We start from the raw sequence: 26,717 nt of genomic DNA, 5'->3' as shown, positions 1-26,717 counted from the left end.
TAGAACCTGGATCTTTCAAGATAGGATCTTGGACCATATGCCTATTTTCTTGGAATTGGACTTTGCCTCTTACCAAAACAAATATCCCTTCAAATTTAACCATTATTGGTTGTAAGTAGAATCCTTTATAATGTTGGTGAGGGATACCTGGCTGAACTGCCCTTCTTATAACAGCTCCTCTACTATGATAAATTTGGCTAGAAAACTTATGGAGCTAAGGAAGGCATTGTTGGTATGGGAAAAAAAAAAAAAAAATTGAGCATCAAGAAGAACTCTGGGCCATTGAAGCAAAATATGAGCACAACTCCTTAACTTTCTCTGATTCCTCCTTCCTTGTAGAATTAGCTCAGAAAATTAGTGCTCTTGAAGCTAGAAAAACCCATATTTTCAAATTGGAAGAAGAGGCTTGGAGATTGAAAAGTAGGGAAACTAGTATAAAGAATGGGGATGGTAATACACAATTTTTCCACAATTATGCTAATCATAGAAGAAACATTAACTGTATATGGGAACTAGAGACTAAAGAGGGAAATAGTGTCTCTTCTTGCAAAGATTTAAAGGAAGCATCCTCCTCATATTTCTCCTCTCTTTTTAAAGATCAGGGTAACAATAATATCAACACCCAACTACACCTCACAAAAAATTACCTGAGTTATTTCAACCAGGAGGATGTTGTTCAAATCAGTTTCCCTGTCAATCTTGATGAAATCAAAGAGGTCAGGCCCTAACAGTTGGATGATCAAATTGTTCCTTTCCTTATTTGATATTATGGGGCCTAATCTATGCTCCATGTTGGAGGAATCTAAAGAATCAAGGAAAGTTATAATGGCCACCAATGCTATTGATATTTTTTGATCCCTAAATGCTTGAAGCCCAAGTCTTTCCTTGACTCCAGGCCAATATCCCTATGTAATCTAGTATACAAACTAATCATAAACGTCATCTTGTACAAGATCAAGTGATTTCTAGTTGAGAAGATGTCTACGGATCACTTTTTTTTTCCTTGTAGACATGTAGATCCATGATGCCATAGGAATTTCACAAGAAGATATTCACTCTATTAAAATAAAAAATCATAATTCCCTTGTGCTAAATATGGACCTCAAAAAAGCATTTGACAGAGTAAATTGGGCCTATCTTAGACTTTTCCTCCTCCAAATTGGGTTGGGTTTGGATGTTACAAACTGCATCATGGTTTGTCTTTCCTCAACCAATTTCTCCATCTTAATAAATGGCTCACCCTCCAAAACGTTCACTAGTAGTAGAGGAATCAGACAGGGATGTTCGTTGTCACCTCTGTTATTTTTACTGGTGATGGAATGATTGAGCCTCTTGCTACTGAAGGAGAAGTAGGCAGTAAAGGGTATAAAAATATCTCAAAGGTTATACATCACTCACCTCCTATTTGTGAATGATGTGTTTCTCCTAGGAATGGGCATTATAAAGGAATTGTAGGCTTTTCACAGAGCTATAAACCTTTTTTGCAGTGCTTCTGGAATGGAAATCAATATGAACAAATCCTCCTTTCATCAGTTCTCTTTCAGTCTAGATACTCTCTTGGATATTCATTTCTTTTTTCCCCTGTATACTTCCTCTTTGGAGAATGGTATTAAGTATCTTGACTATTTTCTAAAACCAAATGACTATCATAAAGGGTATTGGATGTGGGTGATAAAAAAAGTAGAGAAGAAAATAAATGTATGGTGTTACAATTGGCTGTCTTTGGGAGGTAAGATGATTCTTGTTAAATCTGTATTGGAAAATACACCCCTTTACTGGTTGTCTTTGACAAATATTCCATTGTTATTATTACCTCGATCAGACAGTTAATGTTCATATTCCTATGGTGGAAAAAATAACAAAGAGGGGTTTCACCTTGTAAACTGGTCCGCTCTATCAATTCCAAAAATCCTTGGAGGATATGGGTTAAAAAAATTGACTTGGTTTGCAAAAGCCTTGGCTCTAAAAGACCTATGGAGAGGAATATTCAGTGAGGGTCATTGGAGCCAGGTTTTAAAAGGAAAATATTTAAACAATTTGGTAGTGGTTGATTGTCTCAATGTATAGGTAGGGAAACCCACCAAAAGAGGCTCTATAGTTTGGAAAAAAACCATGGCCTCTTTCCCCACCCTCTTCAATTGGTTAGCATGGAAATTTGGGGAGGGAAAGCAGATTGTTCTTGGAAAATATTCATTTATAGGAGGTGCATGTGTCTACAATCTATCATCTAAATTGATCCAAAGCTTATACTCCAAAGGACTTTCCTACTTGTCCAATATCAAAAGAGTGGATTCCTCTCTAACTTCCTCAAATTATTAGGTAACTTTAGCAAAGATTGTATTGGTGGGTTCGTTATCTTTGAAATTGAATTCATTGACAAATGAGATAAATCTCAATGGGGTGAGACTAAACAACTCAAAAGACAAGTTGGTGTGGAGTTTGGATTCCTCATCCAGAAAGGTAATTAGACACCTTTCCTATGAAGTGCTTACACTCTCGGAGGTTATTCTGATCCCTAAATGGTGGAACAAAATCATTTGGAAGTGGAACATCGCCAACGATATAAAGTGTTCCGCTTGGTTGGTCCTCCATAATAAAATATTGACCTGGGAAAACTTGAAAAAAAGAGGTTTCATGGGGCCAAGTGGATGTTGTCTTTGTAGACATAATGAAGAAACCATAGATCACCTTTTTGTGAAATGTATTACTACTTAGGACATATGGTCTATTGTTCTCCAAGGCTTGGACATCAGATAAATTTTGCGTGAGAACACCTTTGAGGATTTGCTCCTTTTCTTGGTGGAGAAATACCAATACATTCATAGTCTCCCTATCTTCGTTGCTTTTGGAATTTGGCTTCTTAGAAATAGAGCCATTTTAAAAAATGAAAATATTTTTATCACTCCGAAGCATCCAAAATCATTTTTCTGTCTAGGGAATATCTCCCTCTCTATAACTCTAGAATTTGGAGAAGATCTCCATTTCTAGATATACCTCAAGGTTTGCTTGTAGGCTTATTTGATGAAGCAACTCAAGGAAATTCTTGTGGAGGAGCTATGATAAAGTTGTCAGGAACAAAATCAATTCACTTTAAAATTGGTCTCAGATCCGGGACTAACACCAAAAGCAAAGCTTATTGTAGTTTAGGCACTTCTAACCTTAGCTAAAATTAAAAATATTAGATGCATTCATATTCTTGGAGACTGCAAATGTGTCATTGACTAGTTGAAATATCATGCACATTTAGATGTCCTAAATTTAGCAGCATGGAAGCTCAGAATAGAGGAAATAAAAAATCAATTCCATGATATCAAATTCCAACATATCTATAGAGAATACAACAAAGTTCCATACATCATATCTAAGAGAGATTTAACTCTGGAGCCAGGATACATAATATATGAAGAACCCGATGCCGAATTTATCCAAGTAACACACTCGATTCCCATAGCATTAATTATCTAAATTTTGGCTTCTTAATAGGTTGAAAATACTACTTCACGAAGCAAAGAGTGGAATTGTTTCATCCCTATAGCAATCAACACTTATTCGACATACTATTGACCCTCTGTATCACAAATATTTGAGTGCTACAGACGAAAGCTTCAAGTCCCGACATAATTTTGGATATTTTGTTGGCTCATTGTATTACAACCAATCAAATAATTTTTTATCAGATGGTTTGATGGTATTTAGTTTTATTTAGGCTATACATAAATAATGTTGAAAGGTCATAGTGAAATCTGTAGCTTTTGTTGATAGACCATCCAAATCTTGGAGACATAGTTTCACCGTGCAGAATCACTTCCTGCTATATAAGTGTAAAAATATGAAAAAAATTAATCTCAAAATGTTGCAGTATACATTGAACCTTTTTTTATTCTATGAATAACAAAAAAGTAACAGTTTATAGTAAAAGAAAACTTACTTCAATAAATCAAGTACATACAATAAATTTATATAATAATACATTACAAATACATTCTTATTATACAAATTATATTTGACTTCATATTCTATTTGATTTTACATTCTTGTTATATATATATATATATATATATATATATAATTTTACTTTCTTCTCTCTCAGACACACACAAATATATATATATATATATATATATATATATATATATATATATATATATATATATATATATATATAGTCTAACTAATAGACTAAATGACTTTTTTTTATAAGAATCAGGTAATGCAATTTCGAGTAAGATTATGATTTCTTATTATTTAAAATGAATTTTTTGAATGCATGAGAGCACCCTAAAAAAACCCTAAAAAACACTCCAACATTGCAGATTAAACAACTTAAACTTATGGTTCTTAAAACTCTCTACTAAATTTTGAACAAAACTAAAAAATTTATTTAAAAAAAATCATTTTATCTATTAATTAAAGTGTGTAAATATATATGTTTGATCCACTTTATCATATTAAATTTCATTGATTAAAATTAATATTTTATTTTAATTTTAATTATTCAAAATATTTAAAAACACAAATCCCATAATAAAAAACTCATATCACACTTTAACATATACTAATAAATTAAAACCATACAATAAATCACATAATAATTAATACCCAATACATAATTATTACACTACATTTGACTTCCTAATACCTTTAACCTACCCAATAACTTTAAAGACACTTATCAACATCCATATCACCCCTAATTATAAAAAAACATATTAATTTCTTCATATGACAACACTCACATTATCTCTAATTATAATAAAAAACACATTCGCCTTAAATACACATGTTCCTAAAACTTACGAAATCAATTCCTCTAATAATACACAGTTTTAAACATAAACCATTTTTTACATTTTATCTGCTAAATCTCATTTAATATGTTCACTAGTTACCTAGGAAAACTCCACTAATAAATCAAACTAACTCCATAAACCACATAATAATAAATATATAAATTCATCCTTGTCACGCTTGCTACTTTTGACTTCATAATACAATTAACCTATAATATCAACTTTAAATAGATTAATATCATCCTTAATCATTCATAAGTTTTTAGAGTGTTAACTTCAACTTCTCGATTATTTTCTCTTTTAAGATGCATATTAGCCATTGTAATAAGTTATGGGTAAACTTCATTAGAGTAAATACCATGGAGTGTATATAGTCTATCATTTATGAATCTAAATTTATAAATTTTTAATTATTAAATTTATTCAAATGGTATATAATAAAAAAATAAATTATTTTTTTATGAGTTTAAATGTATTTTAAATGCGATTTCGAGAGGATTTAATTTTTTCACAAATATATTTTAAATACGGATTTAAAGTTGAGTGAGATTTAATTTGGTAATTTTTTTATGAGACAATATTATTTAAATGTTTTGTATATTTATTTAATTTTAGTTGAAATAAGTAAAATTTCAATTTTAATAAAAAAGAAACAAAATTACATATCATACTAAGCTGTAAAATAAACCTCCAAACTCAATTAATTTATTTACTTTATATATTAATATTTTTAAAAATACAATTCACTTAAATAAATTATATATTTTAAATTAAAATAAAATTTTATTAATTTTTTAATTCAATAAATTCCAAATTTTATATATTTTATAAATTTATTTTAAATATATAAATATTTTTTATCAATTTAATAAAATCTTACTCATAATTTAAAATAATCCTTCATATTTAATCATAAGTGCCCACTTTTACCTACAAGATTTTCAGATACCATAATTGATCCAAAAATTTAAATCAACATAAAGACTCCCATACCTCATGAACTTCAACTACACCTATCAACTTCAAATACACATCAAAATAAAAACTCCCATACATCCATCAACATCAATATAGCCGACTACTCTCCCATTCTAAGTCATGGGTAAATTCCATGATACTAAATCCATAGCTCATATCAACCTCTATATGTTTATAAAAAATACAACTTTCCATATTTCATACAAATGCAATCCCCACTTCATTGGCAATAATTAATATTTTGGTCAAGCCAATAATACATTTCAAACTGAGATAAGATTTTATCAATATTTTAATTCAATGAATTATCAATTTTTAATTTAATATTTTTGTAAAATGAAACATAAATTTCAAATGAGAAATCAATTCAATATTTTAAAGCTTTTTTTTAATGGGAATAGAAAAGGTTTATATTAATCAGCAAAATCATTGTTTTACCGGTTATTTTTGAAAACCAGATTAGAGTAACTAAGTGCTTTTAAGTGCTTTTAGAGCAGAGAATCAAAGGATTTATTTAAAAGTGAGTTCATGGAAAACAGAGATTAAAAAATATTTTTATTTTATTTAGGAAAAATTGATGAGAGAAAATAAATAAATAAATAAATATAAATTTATATATATATCTTAATTGAACTAAAAACTCATGCTAATAAAAAAATTTAAACTGATCATAAACATAGATAAAAACGTAACTACAACCTAATCACATTTAGTTTGCTTCATGCTCATTAAAATTTATAAGATATTTATTTGAAAATATTATTTTATTTTATTTTTATCTAATTTAATAACATACATAAAATTTATATTATTTTGATCTTTTTAGCTCGGTATTTTGTTTTTTTTTTTATGTTGCATGGTTATAGTATTACTCAACAAACTTAGCAGAGCGAGAACACATACATTTTGACATATTTATATATGATTTTTGATTAATAAAACTTTTAAACTTACCGAAATTAAGTCCACAAAATAAATAAATAAATAAATATATATATAATTTATAATATAATTAGGCCGATAGGCTTTTTTAGGCCGATAGGCCTTTCCTATTGAAACAGACTTTCGTCGTCCTTTTCAATATCAGGTTGACACCTGGCATGCATATTCGGCGGGCTTCTGTTTATTCTCAGTGCCGAGAACTTCCGGGTTTCCGTCCGTTTGGTAGCATCTGTCGTGATTTCTGTTTATTCGCGCCGAGAACTTCACCGCCTCCTCCAGCTGTTGGAGGCTTCCATTACGACAATCTCGCAGCATTTACATTCACCGCCTCCTCCAACTGTTGGAGGCTTCCATTACGACAATCTCGCAGCATTTACAAACTTTGTAGCGGCTCCTTCAACTGACAGTGGCAATGAGACCACAAATAACCAACACAGGACTCGATGTGAATTTTAATGCAGGTACAACTCTCTGTTTCCCAGGTTCTCAGAATTCCTCTGTTCTGTTTAAATTGCAGGTTAGTGCTCTCGAAAAGGGCCGTGAGGATAGATCCCGTGACAACAGTATCCCTCCTGTACTGCCAATGCGGCCGACTTCGAAAGCCAGGCCTCCTTCTGCAGTCAGAACAAGAAAAATTACCCAGTCACGGTTTAATCAGAGCAATGATCAAGTCCCTAGGGACGTTCAAGCTGAGATTCCACCGGTTGATGTTCAAGGTATCTGTATGAACAAGCAGAGTGAAAATATGACAAATGTTGATCAGTTTGAAGGGGATCCCTTGGCCGATGGTAGCGATAACGGAGCTGCCGAGGTTAATGCTGAGCGCAATAAGGGTTCAAAAGTGGCAAGCAAACCCCTTTTCGTCGTGATGCCCAACATTGATTCGGATATGGCTGGGGGTGCTTTAAAGGATAAACAGGGCTTTAACAGAAGGAATAATCGAAGTCCGGTTGAATCACCTTACAAGAAGCCGGCGGGAACATTCTTCCACCTCTGGCCTGAAAACGACAGATTGAATAGTAAGGGCTTGTTTAGAAAGCTCATTTTCCTTGATATTCAATTCCTTATGTGATGAAAATATAACTCGGAAATTTTCATTCAGCTCTTTAATTCTTTCTATTAGTGTTGATAGGGTCAAAATCTGCATATTGTTTTTTATCATTTACCCAGTTGATGACTAGCTCTGAATCTCCCAGTGTCTGGATTTGAGCAGTACCTTTCTTAATTGTTAAATTTTCCAGTATTGAAAATGCACTTAACTCTGCCCAGTAGTTGGTACCTTCTGCCAATGCAGCATTGAAACAGAAACTATGGTTTTCCTTCAGAAATAACACACGTCCAACACCACAAATCCCTGGAATTTATGGGAATTTTATGTCTCATGCATTTCATATTCATATTTGCAATTAAAATAGTAGATGAGGATAGTTCTTGACAGTAGAGGTGTTTTCTTTATAATGAAGTATTTCTTTTATTCTGGGCTCTTCACATGCTTGGTGATGCATGTTAGAGTGCCAAGTATTGTGAGTTCAGTTATTTTAGTTTCATATTGTCTAGATATGGCTCTTGGGCCTTTACTCCTTGGAAATTAGAAGTGCTATCATTTTCATTTTGGAGGATAGGTTTGTTCAGTTGACATTCTTTACTGTAGATTACAGCTGCTGGCTTATAATGTGGATAAGTTTAGGTCCTGTTCATCTTTTTGAAAGGTAAATGAAATGGTGTCATTGGTTGCCATCTGAAAGTTTTTGGTGCCTGGAGAACAGTTTTTTTGACTTATAGCTTTATCAGTGAGAAAGGTTTCATATCAAATTTCCTTGTGGTTTAATTGCATCAGCTGCTTCCTTAACTGTATTATTTTAATAGCTCAATGGAGACCGCATTCGTAAATGTTAATCTGAAAGCAGTCATAAGCAAAACGATTTGTTGTTCTTGTCTAATTTTGTGAAATCATATTAGGCTTGGTTACACCTACATAAAAATTGCAAAATCTCCATTACCTGCATAAAAATTGCAAAACCTCCGTTAACTGTTGCAAAACTGAACTCTTATATATTTTGTTGCACCTATCATAGAATTCACACAAGACCTATAGACATTTGGGTTCAAGATGCTTAGAGATGGTTTTCTGTAATTACGTGATCTCACCTAAAGTATTACTATTATGGATTAACCCTTCAGAATTAGTGTTGGTACGTGGCATGTGATAGTTTTTGGTTCAGGATAATTTTGCTATGTTGCAATTGTTCCGGTAGATATAGATTACTATGGATCATTCAAACTTTTGTGAGCCAAGTGTGTACATGCGTCATGAAACAAGAAGACTTAATTCTGCCAGAAAGTTGGGGATTATGGTGAGTGCTTTTCACAAATAAGATAGATCCGTTGTTTTCTCTACTATGGAAGATGCTCCTGACACTCACAATGGGTTGCACACTGCTATTAATCTGTATTCTATTACAAATGGGAGGCAGGAGGAATGTAATTGTGATGGCCTCTGTTGCTTTTCCTGGGATGAAAGAGCAGTATGAGACGCTGATATTGAGCCTTGGGGCTTCTGAAAAAGATGTGAAGAGAGCCTACCGTCGCCTTGCATTGCAGGTATGCAAGTATCCATTTGAAGCTATGTCTCTTACTTTCAAGATCAAATATTTTCAATAAATCTTCCATTTCTGAAGCAAATAGAAAAAGAGATACAGGTTTGAAATAGAAATTAAAAATGTGAGCCTTCACACATTCTTGAGAATTTTTAAGAAAATTTGTTTCGCAATATCCATGGTCATATATAATGTCAGAAAACATTAATATTGCACTCATATGTTGATATAATCTGCTTACAGTATCATCCGGATGTTTGCAAAGGAGATGTGCGTGGGGTTCAATTTCACAAGATCAATCAGGCTTATGAGGTAAATTTCCTGCCTAAGAGTAATATTTATCTATATGCATTTTCATTCTATAATATGGGACTTTTATGCAGGCCCACGATTTTCTGATTGTTGTTACTTTTGTGATAATGAGCAGACGTTAATGTCCAGTTTAGCAAAGGCAAAGCAACAAAGCTATTCTGCTGATTACTCTGTCGAGGGCATGATGGGAATCAATAACGCTTATTGGGATGAGTGGGAAGAATGGATGGGATGGGAAGGAGCTGGAACCCTTGATTATTCCTCTCATATTAACATTTATCCCTGATGAAATTTTATCATAGACTGTGTAGGTGTTTATTGTCCGGCCTTGCAAACAGTTATGGCCTCTCCATTACCGATCCCATGTTGACTGTTATGGGTTAGCTATAAAGTTCCTGCTATTGGCAGAAAAACAACTGTTTTAGAAAGCCCATAAAGCTTCTTCATTCATCTCCTAGAAATACAATATGTTCTTCTAACTGTATAGTTGATTTTATTTATCTTCCGTTGGTTTCCATAACACAAAGGACTTACTGATCCAGATGAAGCAACAGCTTTCTGAGTTGTCTCTGTTTTAGTGAGTCATTTGATTTGGTCATGGGTCCTGATTATTAGACTACCTGTACATATGTTCTGTTCATTTATACTCTCAACTACTTGTACATACCTGCGGGATATCTCTCTGGACCATGTGATTATTATGGGGATCTGCTCTTCATTAAAGAGCTCCTAACTATTCTTCCTGCAATTTGTAATGACATTCATTTAATGGAAACCATTATTTTGATTAAGAGATCTTTGATCATTGAGATGAAATGCTGCCGTTTCATTACATAATGCAAAATTTCTACATATTTGATCCTTGAGACATAATGAAACCGTTTCATTCCATAATGAATTTTTCTATTGTATATCATCCTGAACAAGGCATTATTATTGGCTGTAACTATAGGCAATCCCTGCCTGTATTTGCAGGATTCAAATGTTGTTAAGTTTTACCATTAATGTTAATTTTATATGTTTCATCTGGGACTGAGATATATTCAATCAATTAGTTTTGAGTATTTGCTTTCTAGATTGTTACCGTGACAAATCTAGGGTAATCCCTGACAAATTATGGTTGGGGCTATAATTGTGGAGCCATTGAGTGCAGAATTGATGCGTAGATCCTGCTAATTTTTTTGAGTCCACTCTTTCTTCTTTTTAAACCCCTTAAAGGTGGGGTGGGGATGTAAGATATATATTTTATTTGTAGAAATTCAGACAAGTAAATAGATCATTTAAAATGTTTGCAGAATAATCGAAGTCCGGTTGAATCACCTTACAAGAAGCTGGCGGGAACATTCTTCCACCTCTGGCCTGAAAACGACAGATTGAATAGTAAGGGCTTGTTTAGAAAGCTCATTTTCCTTGATATTCAATTCCTTATGTGATGAAAATAGAACTCGAAAATTTTCATTCAGCTCTTTAATTAGGGAAATTTTCATTCAGCTCTTTAATTCTTTCTATTAGTGTTGATAGGGTCAAAATCTGCATATTGTTTTTTATCATTACCCAGTTGATGACTAGCTCTGAATCTCCCAGTGTCTGGATTTGAGCAGTACCTTTCTTAATTGTTAAATTTTCCAGTATCGAAAATGCACTTAACTCTGCCCAGTAGTTGGTACCTTCTGCCAATGCAGCATTGAAACAGAAACTATGGTTTTCCTTCAGAAATAACACGTGTCCAGCACCACAAATCCCTGGAATTTATGGGAATTTTATGTCTCATGCATTTCATATTCATATTTGCAATTAAAATAGTAGATGAGGATAGTTCTTGACAGTAGAGGTGTTTTCTTTATAATGAAGTATTTCTTTTATTCTGGGCTCTTCACATGCTTGGTGATGCATGTTAGAGTGCCAAGTATTGTGAGTTCAATTATTTTAGTTTCATATTGTCTAGATATGGCTCTTGGGACTTTACTCCTTGGAAATTAGAAGTGCTATCATTTTCATTTTGGAGGACAGGTTTGTTCAGTTGACATTCTTTACTGTAGATTACAGCTGCTGGCTTATAATGTGGATAAGTTTAGGTCCTGTTCATCTTTTTGAAAGGTAAATGAAATGGTGTCATTGGTTGCCATCTGAAAGTTTTTGGTGCCTGGAGAACAGTTTTTTTGACTTAAAGCTTTATCAGCGAGAAAGGTTTCATATCAAATTTCCTCGTGGTTTAATTGCATCAGCTGCTTCCTTAACTGTATTATTTTAATAGCTCAATGGAGACCGCATTCGTAAATGTTAATATGAAAGCAATCGTAAGCAAAATGATTTGTTGTTCTTGTTTAATTTTGTGAAATCATATTAGGCTTGCTTACACCTTCATAAAATTGCAAAATCTCCATTACCTGCATAAAAATTGCAAAACCTCCGTTAACTGTTGCAAAACTGAACTCTCATATATTTTGTTGCACCTATCATAGAATTCACACGAGACCTATAGACATTTGGGTTCAAGATGCTTAGAGATGGTTTTATATAATTACGTGATCTCACCTAAAGTATTACTATTATGGATTAACCCTTCAGAATTAGTGTTGGTACGTGGCATGTGATAGTTTTTGGTTCAGGATGATTTTGCTATGTTGCAATTGTTTCTGGTAGATATAGATTACTATGGATCATTCAAACTTTTGTGAGCCAAGTGTGTACATGTGTCATGAAACAAGAAGACTTAATTCTGTCAGAAAGTTGGGGATTATGGTGAGTGCTTTTCACAAATAAGATAAATCCCTTATTTTCTCTACTATGGAAGAAGCTCCAGACACTCACAATGGGTTGCACACTGCTATTAATCTGTATTCTATTACAAATGGGAGGCAGGAGGAATGTAACTGTGATGGCCTCTGTTGCTTTTCCTGGGATGAAAGAGCAGTATGAGACGCTGAGATTGAGCCTTGGGGCTTCTGAAAACGATGTGAAGAGAGCCTACCGTCGCCTTGCGTTGCAGGTATGCAAGTATCCATTTGAAGCTATGTCTCTTACTTTCAAGATCAGATATTTTCAATAAATCTTCCATTTCTGAAGCAAATAGAAAAAGAGATACAGGTTTGAAATAGAAATTAAAAATGTCAGCCTTCACACATTCTTGAGAATTTTTAAGAAAATTTGTCTGGCAATATCCCTGGTCATATATAATGTCAGAAAACATTAATATTGCACTCATATGTTGATATAATCTGCTTACAGTATCATCCGGATGTTTGCAAAGGAGATGTGCGTGGGGTTCAATTTCACAAGATCAATCAGGCTTATGAGGTAAATTGCCTGCCTAAGAGTAATCTTTATCTATATGCATTTTCATTTTGTAATATGGGACTCTTATGCAGGCCCACGGTTTTCTGATTGTTGTTACTTTTGTGATAATGAGCAGACGTTAATGTCCAGTTTAGCAAAGGCAAAGCAGCAAAGCTATTCTGCTGATTACTCTGTCGAGGGCATGATGGGAATCAATAACGCTTATTGGGACGAGTGGGAAGAATGGATGGGATGGGAAGGAGCTGGAACCCTTGATTATTCCTCTCATATTAACATTTATGCCTGATGAAATTTTATCATAGACTGTGTAGGTGTTTATTGTCCGACCTTGCAAACAGTTATGGCCTCTCCATTACCGATCCCATGTTGTCTGTTATGGGCTATCTATAAAGTTCCTGCTATTGGCAGAAAAACAACTGTTTTAGAAAGCCCATAAAGCTTCTTCATTCATCTCATGGAAATACAATATGTTCTTCTAACTTTATAGTTGATTTTATTTATCTTCGTTGGTTTCCATAACACAAAGGACTTACTGATCCAGATGAAGCAACAGCTTTCTGAGTTGTCTCTGTTTTAGTGAGTCATTTGATTTGGTCATGGGTCCTGATTATTAGACTACCTGTACATATGTTCTGTTCATTTATACTCTCAACTACTTGTACATACCTACGGGATATCTCTCTGGACCATGTGATTATTATGGGGATCTGCTCTTCATTAAAGAGCTCCTAACTATTCTTCCTGCAATTTGTAATGACATTCATTTAATGGAAACCATTATTTCGATTAAGAGATCTTTGATCATTGAGATGAAATGCTGCCGTTTCATTACATAATGCAAAATTTCTACATATTTGATCCTTGAGACATAATGAAACCGTTTCATTCCATAATGAATTTTTCTATTGTATATCATCCTGAACAAGGCATTATTCTTGGCTGTAACTATAGGCAATCCCTGCCTGTATTTGCAGGATTCAAATGTTGTTAAGTTTTACCATTAATGTTAATTTTATATGTTTCATCTGGGACTGAGATATATTCAATCAATTAGTTTTGAGTATTTGCTTTCTAGATTGTTACCGTGACAAATCTAGGGTAATCCCTGACAAATTATGGTTGGGGCTATAATTGTGGAGCCATTGAGTGCATAATTGATGCGTAGATCCTGCTAATTTTTTTGAGTCAGCTCTTTCTTCTTTTTAAACCCCTTAAAGGTGGGGTGGGGATGTAAGATATATATTTTATTTGTAGAAATTCAGACAAGTAAATAGAACATTTAAAATATTTGCGGAATAATCGAAGTCCGGTTGAATCACCTTACAAGAAGCCGGCGGGAACATTCTTCCACCTCTGTCCTGAAAACGACAGATTGAATAGTAAGGGCTTGTTTAGAAAGATCATTTTCCTTGATATTCAATTCCTTATGTGATGAAAATAAAACTCGGAAATTTTCATTCAGCTCTTTAATTAGGGAAATTTTCATTCAGCTCTTTAATTCTTTTTATTAGTGTTGATAGGGTCAAAATCTGCATATTGTTTTTTATCATTTACCCAGTTGATGACTAGCTCTGAATCTCCCAGTATCTGGATTTGAGCAGTACCTTTCTTAATTGTTAAATTTTCCAGTATCGAAAATGCACTTAACTCTGCCCAGTAGTTGGTACCTTCTGCCAATGTAGCATTGAAACAGAAACTATGGTTTTCCTTCAGAAATAACACACGTCCAGCACCACAAATCCCTGGAATTTATGGGAATTTTATGTCTCATGCATTTCATATTCATATTTGCAATTAAAATAGTAGATGAGTATAGTTCTTGACAGTAGAGGTGTTTTCTTTATAATGAACTATTTGTTTTATTCTGGGCTCTTCACATGCTTGGTGATGCATGTTAGAGTGCCAAGTATTGTGAGTTCAGTTATTTTAGTTTCATATTGTCTAGATATGGCTCTTGGGCCTTTACTCCTTGGAAATTAGAAGTGCTATCATTTTCATTTTGGAGGACAGGTTTGTTCAGTTGACATTCTTTACTGTAGATTACAGCTGCTGGCTTATAATGTGGATAAGTTTAGGTCCTGTTCATATTTTTGAAAGGTAAATGAAATGGTGTCATTGGTTGCCATCTGAAAGTTTTTGGTGCCTGGAGAACAGTTTTTTTGACTTATAGCTTTATCAGTGAGAAAGGTTTCATATCAAATTTCCTCGTGGTTTAATTGCATCAGCTGCTTCCTTAACTGTATTATTTTAATAGCTCAATGGAGACCGCATTCGTAAATGTTAATCTGAAAGCAGTCATAAGCAAAACGATTTGTTGTTCTTGTCTAATTTTGTGAAATCATATTAGGCTTGCTTACACCTGCATAAAAATTTCAAAATCTCCATTACCTGCATAAAAATTGCAAAACCTCCGTTAACTGTTGCAAAACTGAACTCTTATATATTTTGTTGCACCTATCATAGAATTCACACGAGACCTATAGACATTTGGGTTCAAGATGCTTAGAGATGGTTTTCTGTAATTACATGATCTCACCTAAAGTATTACTATTATGGATTAACCCTTCAGAATTAGTGTTGGTGCGTGGCATGTGATAGTTTTTGGTTCAGGATGATTTTGCTATGTTGCAAAATTTTCTGGTAGATATAGATTACTATGGATCATTCAAACTTTTGTGAGCCAAGTGTGTACATGTGTCATGAAACAAGAAGACTTAATTCTGTCAGAAAGTTGGGGATTATGGTGAGTGCTTTTCACAAATAAGATAGATCCCTTGTTTTCTCTACTATGGAAGATGCTCCAGACACTCACAATGGGTTGCACACTGCTATTAATCTGTATTCTATTACAAATGGGAGGCAGGAGGAATGTAACTGTGATGGCCTTTGTTGCTTTTCCTAGGATGAAAGAGCAGTATGAGACGCTGAGATTGAGCCTTGGGGCTTCTGAAAAAGATGTGAAGAGAGCCTATCGTCGCCTTGCGTTGTAGGTATGCAAGTATCCATTTGAAGCTATGTCTCTTACTTTCAAGATCAGATATTTTCAATAAATCTTCCATTTTTGAAGCAAATAGAAAAAGAGATACAGGTTTGAAATAGAAATTAAAAATGTCAGACTTCACACATTCTTGAGAATTTTTAAGAAAATTTGTCTGGCAATATCCCTGGTCATATATAATGTCAGAAAACATTAATATTGCACTCATATGTTGATATAATCTGCTTACAGTATCATCCGGATGTTTGCAAAGGAGATGTGCGTGGGGTTCAATTTCACAAGATCTCAGGCTTATGAGGTAAATTGCCTGCCTAAGAGTAATCTTTATCTATATGCATTTTCATTCTGTAATATGGACTCTTATGCAGGCCCACGGTTTTCTTATTGTTGTTACTTTTGTGATAATGAGCAGATGTTAATGTCCAGTTTAGCAAAGGCAAAGCAGCAAAGCTATTCTGCTGATTACTCTGTCGAGGGCATGATGGGAATCAATAACGCTTATTGGGACGAGTGGGAAGAACGGATGGGATGGGAAGGAGCAGAAACCCTTGATTATTCCTCTCATATTAACATTTATGCCTGATGAAATTTTATCATAGACTGTGTAGGTGTCTATTGTCCGGCCTTGCAAACAGTTATGGCCTCTCCAATACCGATCCCATGTTGACTGTTATGGGCTATCTATAAAGTTCCTGCTATTGGCAGAAAAACAACTGTTTTAGAAAGCCCATAAAGCTTCTTCATTCATCTCCTGGAAATACAATATGTTCTTCTAACTGTATAGTTGATTTTATTTATCTTCCGTTGGTTTCCATAACACAAAGGACTTACTGATCCAGATGAAGCAACAGATTTCTGAGTTGTCTCTGTTTTAGTGAGTCATTTGATTTGGTCATGGGTCCTGATTATTAGACTACCTGTACATATGTTCTGTTCATTTATACTCTCAACTACTTGTACATACCTGCGGGATATCTCTCTGGACCATGTGATTATTATGGGGATCTACTCTTCATTAAAGAGCTCCTAACTATTCTTCCTGCAATTTGTAATGACATTCATTTAATGTAAACCATTATTTTGATTAAGAGATCTTTTATCATTGAGATGAAATGTTGCCGTTTCATTACATAATGCAAAATTTCTACATATTTGATCCTTGAGACATAATGAAACCGTTTCATTCCATAATGAATTTTTCTATTGTATATCATCCTGAACAAGGCATTATTCTGGGCTATAACTATAGGCAATCCCTGCCTGTATTTGCAGGATTCAAATGTTGTTAAGTTTTACCATTAATGTTAATTTTATATGTTTCATCTGGGACTGAGATATATTCAATCAATTAGTTTTGAGTATTTGCTTTCTAGATTGTTACCGTGACAAATCTAGGGTAATCCCTGACAAATTATGCTTGGGGCTATAATTGTGGAGCCATTGAGTGCAGAACTGATGCGTAGATCCTGCTAATTTTTTTGAGTCCGCTCTTTCTTCTTTTTAAACCCCTTAAAGGTGGGGTGGGGATGTAAGATATATATTTTATTTGTAGAAATTCAGACAAGTAAATAGAACATTTAAAATATTTGCGGAATAATCGAAGTCCGGTTGAATCACCTTACAAGAAGCCGGCGGGAACATTCTTCCACCTCTGGCCTGAAAACGACAGATTGAATAGTAAGGGCTTGTTTAGAAAGCTCATTTTCCTTGATATTCAATTCCTTATGTGATGAAAACAAAACTTGGAAATTTTCATTCAGCTCTTTAATTCTTTCTATTAGTGTTGATAGGGTCAAAATCTGCATATTGTTTTTTATCATTGACCCAGTTGATGACTAGCTCTGAATCTCCCAGTATCTGGATTGGAGCAGTGCCTTTCTTAATTGTTAAATTTTCCAGTATCGAAAATGCACTTAACTCTGCCAAGTAGTTGGTACCTTTTGCCAATGCAGCATTGAAACAGAAACTATGGTTTTCCTTCAGAAATAACACACGTCCAACACCACAAATCCCTGGAATTTATGGGAATTTTATGTCTCATGCATTTCATATTCATATTTGCAATTAAAATAGTAGATGAGGATAGTTCTTGACAGTAGAGGTGTTTTCTTTATAATGAAGTATTTCTTTTATTCTGGGCTCTTCACATGCTTGGTGATGCATGTTAGAGTGCCAAGTATTGTGAGTTCAGTTATTTTAGTTTCATATTGTCTAGATATGGCTCTTGGGCCTTTACTCCTTGGAAATTAGAAGTGCTATCATTTTCATTTTGGAGGATAGGTTTGTTCAGTTGACATTCTTTACTGTAGATTACAGCTGCTGGCTTATAATGTGGATAAGTTTAGGTCCTGTTCATCTTTTTGAAAGGTAAATGAAATGGTGTCATTGGTTGCCATCTGAAAGTTTTTGGTGCCTGGAGAACAGTTTTTTTGACTTATAGCTTTATCAGTGAGAAAGGTTTCATATCAAATTTCCTCGTGGTTTAATTGCATCAGCTGCTTCCTTAACTGTATTATTTTAATAGCTCAATGGAGACCGCATTCGTAAATGTTAATCTGAAAGCAGTCATAAGCAAAACGATTTGTTGTTCTTGTCTAATTTTGTGAAATCATATTAGGCTTGCTTACACCTGCATAAAAATTGCAAAATCTCCATTACCTGCATAAAAATTGCAAAATCTCCATTACCTGCATAAAAATTTCAAAACCTCCGTTAACTGTTGCAAAACTGAACTCTTATATATTTTGTTGCACCTATCATAGAATTCACACGAGACCTATAGATATTTGGGTTCAATATGCTTAGAGATGGTTTTCTGTAATTACGTGATCTCACCTAAAGTATTACTATTATGGATTAACCCTTCAGAATTAGTGTTGGTATGTGGCATGTGATAGTTTTTGGTTCAGGATGATTTTGCTATGTTGTAATTGTTTCTGGTAGATATAGATTACTATGGATCATTCAAACTTTTGTGAGCCAAGTGTGTACATGTGTCATGAAACAAGAAGACTTAATTCTGTCAGAAAGTTGGGGATTATGGTGAGTGCTTTTCACAAATAAGATAGATCCCTTGTTTTCTCTACTATGGAAGATGCTCCAGACACTCACAATGGGTTGCACACTGCTATTAATCTGTATTCTATTACAAATGGGAGGCAGGAGGAATGTAACTGTGATGGCCTCTGTTGCTTTTCCTGGGATGAAAGAGCAGTATGAGACGCTGAGATTGAGCCCTGGGGCTTCTGAAAAAGATGTGAAGAGAGCCTACCGTCGCCTTGCGTTGCAGGTATGCAAGTATCCATTTGAAGCTATGTCTCTTACTTTCAAGATCAGATATTTTCAATTAATCTTCCATTTCTGAAGCAAATAGAAAAAGAGATACAGGTTTGAAATAGAAATTAAAAATGTCAGGCTTCACACATTCTTGAGAATTTTTAAGAAAATTTGTCTGGCAATATCCCTAGTCATATATAATGTCAGAAAACGTTAATATTGCACTCATATGTTGATATAATCTGTTTACAGTATCATCCGGATGTTTGCAAAGGAGATGTGCGTGGGGTTCAATTTCACAAGATCAATCAGGCTTATGAGGTAAATTGGCTGCCTAAGAGTAATCTTTATCTATATGCATTTTCATTCTGTAATATGGGACTCTTATGCAGGCCCACGATTTTCTGATTGTTGTTACTTTTGTGATAATGAGCAGACGTTAATGTCCAGTTTAGCAAAGGTAAAGCAACAAAGCTATTCCGCTGATTACTCTGTCGAGGGCATGATGGGAATCAATAACGCTTATTGGGACGAGTGGGAAGAATGGATGGGATGGGAAGGAGCTGGAACCCTTGATTATTCCTCTCATATTAACATTTATGCCTGATGAAATTTTATCATAGACTGTGTAGGTGTCTATTGTCCGGCCTTGCAAACAGTTATGGCCTCTCCATTACCGATCCCATGTTGACTGTTATGGGCTATCTAGAAAGTTCCTGCTATTGGCAGAAAAACAACTGTTTTAGAAAGCCCATAAAGCTTCTTCATTCATCTCCTGGAAATACAATATGTTCTTCTAACTGTATAGTTGATTTTATTTATCTTCCGTTGGTTTCCATAACACAAAGGACTTACTGATCCAGATGAAGCAACAGCTTTCTGAGTTGTCTCTATTTTAGTGAGTCATTTGATTTGGTCATGGGTCCTGATTATTAGACTACCTGTACATATGTTCTGTTCATTTATACTCTCAACTACTTGTACATACCTGCGGGATATCTCTCTGGACCATGTGATTATTATGGGGATCTGCTCTTCATTAAAGAGCTCCTAACTATTCTTCCTGCAATTTGTAATGACATTCATTTAATGGAAACCATTATTTTGATTAAGAGATCTTTGATCATTGAGATGAAATGCTGCCGTTTCATTACATAATGCAAAATTTCTACATATTTGATCCTTGAGACATAATGAAACCGTTTCATTCCATAATGAATTTTTCTATTGTATATCATCCTGAACAAGGCATTATTCTTGGCTGTAACTATAGGCAATCCCTGCCCGTATTTGCAGGATTCAAATGTTGTTAAGTTTTACCATTAATGTTAATTTTATATGTTTCATCTGGGACTGAGATATATTCAATCAATTAGTTTTGAGTATTTGCTTTCTAGATTGTTACCGTGACAAATCTAGGGTAATCCCTGACAAATTATGGTTGGGGCTATAATTGTGGAGCCATTGAGTGCAGAATTGATGCGTAGATCCTGCTAATTTTTTTGAGTCCGCTCTTTCTTCTTTTTAAACCCCTTAAAGGTGGGGTGGGGATGTAAGATATATATTTTATTTGTATAAATTCAGACAAGTAAATAGAACATTTAAAATATTTGCGGAATAATCGAAGTCCGGTTGAATCACCTTACAAGAAGCCGGCGGGAACATTCTTCCACCTCTGGCCTGAAAACGACAGATTGAATAGTAAGGGCTTGTTTAGAAAGCTCATTTTCCTTGATATTCAATTCCTTATGTGATGAAAATAAAACTCGGAAATTTTCATTCAGCTCTTTAATTCTTTCTATTAGTATTGATAGGGTCAGAATCTGCATATTGTTTTTTATCATTTACCCAGTTGATGACTAGCTCTGAATCTCCCAGTATCTGGATTTGAGCAGTACCTTTCTTAATTGTTAAATTTTCCAGCATCGAAAATGCACTTAACTCTGCCCAGTAGTTGGTACCTTCTGCCAATGCAGCATTGAAACAGAAACTATGGTTTTCCTTCAGAAATAACACACGTCCAGCACCACAAATCCCTGGAATTTATGGGAATTTTATGTCTCATGCATTTCATATTCATATTTGCAATTAAAATAGTAGATGAGGATAGTTCTTGACAGTAGAGGTGTTTTCTTTATAATGAACTATTTCTTTTATTCTGGGCTCTTCACATGCTTGGTGATGCATGTTAGAGTGCCAAGTATTGTGAGTTCAGTTATTTTAGTTTCATATTGTCTAGATATGGCTCTTGGGCCTTTACTCCTTGGAAATTAGAAGTGCTATCATTTTCATTTTGGAGGACAGGTTTGTTCAGTTGACATTCTTTACTGTAGATTACAGCTGCTGGCTTATAATGTGGATAAGTTTAGGTCCTGTTCATCTTTGTGAAAGGTAAATGAAATGGTGTCATTGGTTGCCATCTGAAAGTTTTTGGTGCCTGGAGAACAATTTTTTTTACTTATAGCTTTATCAGTGAGAAAGGTTTCATATCAAATTTCCTCGTGGTTTAATTGCATCAGCTGCTTCCTCAACTGTATTATTTTAATAGCTCAATGGAGACCGCATTCGTAAATGTTAATCTGAAAGCAGTCATAAGCAAAACGATTTGTTGTTCTTGTCTAATTTTGTGAAATCATATTAGGCTTGCTTACACCTGCATAAAAATTGCAAAATCTCCATTACCTGCATAAAAATTGCAAAACCTCCGTTAACTGTTGCAAAACTGAACTCTTATATATTTTGTTGCACCTATCATAGAATTCACACGAGACCTATAGACATTTGGGTTCAAGATGCTTAGAGATGGTTTTCTGTAATTACGTGATCTCACCTAAAGTATTACTATTATGGATTAACCCTTCAGAATTAGTGTTGGTACGTGGCATGTGATAGTTTTTGGTTCAGGATGATTTTGCTATGTTGCAATTGTTTCTGGTAGATATAGATTACTATGGATCATTCAAACTTTTGTGAGCCAAGTGTGTACATGTGTCATGAAACAAGAAGACTTAATTCTGTCAGAAAGTTGGGGATTATGGTGAGTGCTTTTCACAAATAATATAGATCCCTTGTTTTCTCTACTATGGAAGATGCTCCAGACACTCACAATGGGTTGCACACTGCTATTAATCTGTATTCTATTACAAATGGGAGGCAGGAGGAATGTAACTGTGATGGCCTCTGTTGCTTTTCCTGGGATGAAAGAGTAGTATGAGACGCTGAGATTGAGCCCTGGGGCTTCTGAAAAAGATGTGAAGAGAGCCTACCGTCGCCTTGCGTTGCAGGTATGCAAGTATCCATTTGAAGCTATGTCTCTTACTTTCAAGATCAAATATTTTCAATAAATCTTCCATTTTTGAAGAAAATAGAAAAAGAGATATAGGTTTGAAATAGAAATTAAAAATGTCAGGCTTCACACATTCTTGAGAATTTTTAAGAAAATTTGTCTGGCAATATCCTGGTCATATATAATGTTAGAAAACATTAATATTGCAGTCATATGTTGATATAATCTGCTTACAGTATCATCCGGATGTTTGCGAAGGAGATGTGCGTGGGGTTCAATTTCACAAGATCAATCGGGCTTATGAGGTAAATTGCCTGCCTAAGAGTAATCTTTATCTATATGCATTTTCATTCTGTAATATGGGACTCTTATGCAGGCCCACGATTTTCTGATTGTTGTTACTTTTGTGATAATGAGCAGACGTTAATGTCCAGTTTAGCAAAGGCAAAGCAGCAAAGCTATTCTGCTGATTACTCTGTCGAGGGCATGATGGGAATTAATAACGCTTATTGGGACGAGTGGGAAGAATGGATGGGATGGGAAGGAGCTGGAACCCTTGATTATTCCTCTCATATTAACATTTATGCCTGATGAAATTTTATCATAGACTGTGTAGGTGTCTATTGTCCGGCCTTGCAAACAGTTATGGCCTCTCCATTATCAATCCCATGTTGACTGTTATGGGCTATCTATAAAGTTCCTGCTATTGGCAGAAAAACAACTGTTTTAGAAAGCCCATAAAGCTTCTTCATTCATCTCCTGGAAATACAATATGTTCTTCTAACTGTATAGTTGATTTTATTTATCTTCCGTTGGTTTCCATAACACAAAGGACTTACTGATCCCGATGAAGCAACAACTTTCTGAGTTGTCTCTGTTTTAGTGAGTCATTTGATTTGGTCATGGGTCCTGATTATTAGACTACCTGTACATATGTTCTGCTCATTTATACTCTCAACTACTTGTACATACCTGCGGGATATCTCTCTGGACCATGTGATTATTATGGGGATCTGCTCTTCATTAAATAGCTCCTAACTATTCTTCCTGCAATTTGTAATGACATTCATTTAATGGAAACCATTATTTTGATTAAGAGATCTTTGATCATTGAGATGAAATGCTGCCGTTTCATTACATAATGCAAAATTTCTACATATTTGATCCTTGAGACATAATGAAACCGTTTCATTCCATAATGAATTTTTCTATTGTATATCATCCTGAACAAGGCATTATTCTTGGTTGTAACTATAGGCAATCCCTGCCTGTATTTGCAGGATTCAAATGTTGTTAAGTTTTACCATTAATGTTAATTTTATATGTTTCATCTGGGACTGAGATATATTCAATCAATTAGTTTTGAGTATTTGCTTTCTAGATTGTTACCGTGACAAATCTAGGGTAATCCCTGACAAATTATGCTTGGGGCTATAATTGTGGAGCCATTGAGTGCAAAATTGATGCGTAGATCCTGCTAATTTTTTTTGAGTCCGCTCTTTCTTCTTTTTAAACCCCATAAAGGTGGGGTGGGGATGTAAGATATATATTTTATTTGTAGAAATTCAGACAAGTAAATAGAACATTTAAAATATTTGCGGAATAATCGAAGTCCGGTTGAATCACCTTACAAGAAGTCGGCGGGAACATTCTTCCACCTCTGGCCTGAAAACGACAGATTGAATAGTAAGGGCTTGTTTAGAAAGCTCATTTTCCTTGATATTCAATTCCTTATGTGATGAAAATAAAACTCGGAAATTTTCATTCAGCTCTTTAATTAGGGAAATTTTCATTCAGCTCTTTAATTCTTTCTATTAGTGTTGCTAGGGTCAAAATCTGCATATTGTTTTTTATCATTTACCCAGTTGATGAGTAGCTCTGAATCTCCCAGTATCTGGATTTGAGCAGTACCTTTCTTAATTGTTAAATTTTCCAGTATCGAAAATGCACTTAACTCTGCCCAGTAGTTGGTACCTTCTGCCAATGCAGCATTGAAACAGAAACTATGGTTTTCCTTCAGAAATAACACACGTCCAGCACCACAAATCCCTGGAATTTATGGGAATTTTATGTCTCATGCATTTCATATTCATATTTGCAATTAAAATAGTAGATGAGGATAGTTCTTGACAGTAGAGGTGTTTTCTTTATAATGAACTATTTCTTTTATTCTGGGCTCTTCACATGCTTGGTGATGCATGTTAGAGTGCCAAGTATTGTGAGTTCAGTTATTTTAGTTTCATATTTTCTAGATATGGCTCTTGGGCCTTTACTCCTTGGAAATTAGAAGTGCTATCATTTTCATTTTGGAGGACAGGTTTGTTCAGTTGACATTCTTTACTGTAGATTACAGCTGCTGGCTTATAATGTGGATAAGTTTAGGTCCTGTTCATCTTTGTGAAAGGTAAATGAAAAGGTGTCATTGGTTGCCATCTGAAAGTTTTTGGTGCCTGGAGAACAATTTTTTTGACTTATAGCTTTATCAGTGAGAAAGGTTTCATATCAAATTTCCTCGTGGTTTAATTGCATCAGCTGCTTCCTTAACTGTATTATTTTAATAGCTCAATGGAGACCGCATTCGTAAATGTTAATCTGAAAGCAGTCATAAGCAAAACGATTTGTTGTTCTTGTCTAATTTTGTGAAATCATATTAGGCTTGCTTACACCTGCATAAAAATTGCAAAATCTCCATTACCTGCATAAAAATTGCAAAACCTCCGTTAACTGTTGCAAAACTGAACTCTTATATATTTTGTTGCACCTATCATAGAATTCACACGAGACCTATAGACATTTGGGTTCAAGATGCTTAGAGATGGTTTTCTGTAATTACATGATCTCACCTAAAGTATTACTATTATGGATTAACCCTTCAGAATTAGTGTTGGTACGTGGCATGTGATAGTTTTTGGTTCAGGATGATTTTGCTATGTTGCAATTGTTTTTGGTAGATATAGATTACTATGGATCATTCAAACTTTTGTGAGCCAAGTGTGTACATGTGTCATGAAACAAGAAGACTTAATTCTGTCAGAAAGTTAGGGATTATGGTGAGTTATTTTCACAAATAAGATAGATCCCTTGTTTTCTCTACTATGGAAGATGCTCCAGAGACTCACAATGGGTTGCACACTGCTATTAATCTGTATTCTATTACAAATGGGAGGCAGGAGGAATGTAACTGTGATGGCCTCTGTTGCTTTTCCTGGGATGAAAGAGTAGTATGAGACGCTGAGATTGAGCCCTGGGGCTTCTGAAAAAGATGTGAAGAGAGCCTACCGTCGCCTTGCGTTGCAGGTATGCAAGTATCCATTTGAAGCTATGTCTCCTACTTTCAAGATCAGATATTTTCAATAAATCTTCCATTTCTGAAGCAAATAGAAAAAGAGATACAGGTTTGAAATAGAAATTAAAAATGTGAGGCTTCACACATTCTTGAGAATTTTTAAGAAAATTTGTCTGGCAATATCCCTGGTCATATATAATGTCAGAAAACATTAATATTGCACTCATATGTTGATATAATCTGCTTACAGTATCATCCGGATGTTTGCGAAGGAGATGTGCGTGGGGTTCATTTTCACAAGATCAATCAGGCTTATGAGGTAAATTGCCTGCCTAAGAGTAATCTTTATCTATATGCATTTTCATTCTGTAATATGGGACTCTTATGAAGGCCCACGGTTTGCTGATTGTTGTTACTTTTGTGATAATGAGGAGACGTTAATGTCTAGTTTAGCAAAGGCAAAGCAGCAAAGCTATTCTGCCGATTACTCTGTCGAGGGCATGATGGGAATCAATAACGCTTATTGGGACGAGTGGGAAGAATGGATGGGATGGGAAGGAGCTGGAACCCTTGATTATTCCTCTCATATTAACATTTATGCCTGATGAAATTTTATCATAGACTGTGTAGGTGTCTATTGTCCGGCCTTGCAAACAGTTATGGCCTCTCCATTACTGATCCCATGTTGACTGTTATGGGCTATCTATAAAGTTCCTGCTATTGGCAGAAAAACAACTGTTTTAGAAAGCCCATAAAGCTTCTTCATTCATCTCCTGGAAATACAATATGTTCTTCTAACTGTATAGTTGATTTTATTTATCTTCCGTTGGTTTCCATAACACAAAGGACTTACTGATCCCGATGAAGCAACAACTTTCTGAGTTGTCTCTGTTTTAGTGAGTCATTTGATTTGGTCATGGGTCCTGATCATTAGACTACCTGTACATATGTTATG

At 34.6% G+C, this 26,717-nt stretch overlaps 5 protein-coding genes and 1 pseudogene across 5 annotated transcripts; all 6 read left to right on the top strand.

Annotated features, from left to right (window-relative positions):
- The first annotated feature begins 9,173 nt into the window (after positions 1–9,173).
- Positions 9,174–9,905, top strand: LOC149139961 (chaperone protein dnaJ 8, chloroplastic pseudogene; annotated as a pseudogene).
- A 2,244-nt stretch (positions 9,906–12,149) lies between these two features.
- On the top strand, positions 12,150–13,275 carry LOC149139960 (chaperone protein dnaJ 8, chloroplastic-like). Its single transcript, XM_089450061.1, has 3 exons — positions 12,150–12,608; positions 12,848–12,916; positions 13,032–13,275. The coding sequence occupies exons 1-3, from the start codon at positions 12,432–12,434 to the stop codon at positions 13,200–13,202; spliced, it is 417 nt and encodes a 138-aa protein (XP_089306187.1). The 5' UTR covers positions 12,150–12,431; the 3' UTR covers positions 13,203–13,275.
- Positions 13,276–15,768: 2,493 nt separating this feature from the next.
- LOC149139959 (uncharacterized) lies at positions 15,769–16,497 on the top strand. The gene is made up of 3 exons (XM_089450860.1): positions 15,769–15,902; positions 16,146–16,212; positions 16,327–16,497. Exons 1-3 carry the CDS (start codon positions 15,769–15,771, stop codon positions 16,495–16,497), a joined length of 372 nt encoding a protein of 123 aa, XP_089306986.1.
- A 2,361-nt stretch (positions 16,498–18,858) lies between these two features.
- LOC149139958 (chaperone protein dnaJ 8, chloroplastic-like) lies at positions 18,859–20,304 on the top strand. Its single transcript, XM_089449414.1, has 3 exons — positions 18,859–19,203; positions 19,443–19,511; positions 19,627–20,304. Exons 1-3 carry the CDS (start codon positions 19,009–19,011, stop codon positions 19,795–19,797), a joined length of 435 nt encoding a protein of 144 aa, XP_089305540.1. The 5' UTR covers positions 18,859–19,008; the 3' UTR covers positions 19,798–20,304.
- A 1,968-nt stretch (positions 20,305–22,272) lies between these two features.
- LOC149139957 (chaperone protein dnaJ 8, chloroplastic-like) lies at positions 22,273–23,067 on the top strand. Its single transcript, XM_089450859.1, has 4 exons — positions 22,273–22,354; positions 22,440–22,474; positions 22,713–22,781; positions 22,897–23,067. The coding sequence occupies exons 1-4, from the start codon at positions 22,273–22,275 to the stop codon at positions 23,065–23,067; spliced, it is 357 nt and encodes a 118-aa protein (XP_089306985.1).
- A 2,504-nt stretch (positions 23,068–25,571) lies between these two features.
- LOC149139956 (chaperone protein dnaJ 8, chloroplastic-like) lies at positions 25,572–26,367 on the top strand. Its single transcript, XM_089450858.1, has 4 exons — positions 25,572–25,653; positions 25,739–25,773; positions 26,013–26,081; positions 26,197–26,367. The coding sequence occupies exons 1-4, from the start codon at positions 25,572–25,574 to the stop codon at positions 26,365–26,367; spliced, it is 357 nt and encodes a 118-aa protein (XP_089306984.1).
- Positions 26,368–26,717: the final 350 nt, after the last annotated feature.

The sequence above is a fragment of the Pinus tabuliformis genome, chromosome X (genome assembly GCF_031772625.1).
Source record: "Pinus tabuliformis cultivar Carrire ecotype Pingquan chromosome X, CPIR1, whole genome shotgun sequence".
NCBI classification, from domain to species: domain Eukaryota; kingdom Viridiplantae; phylum Streptophyta; class Pinopsida; order Pinales; family Pinaceae; genus Pinus; species Pinus tabuliformis.
The sequence above is the reverse complement of the archived record's forward strand: the minus strand, read 5'-3'. Positions and strand labels throughout refer to the sequence as shown.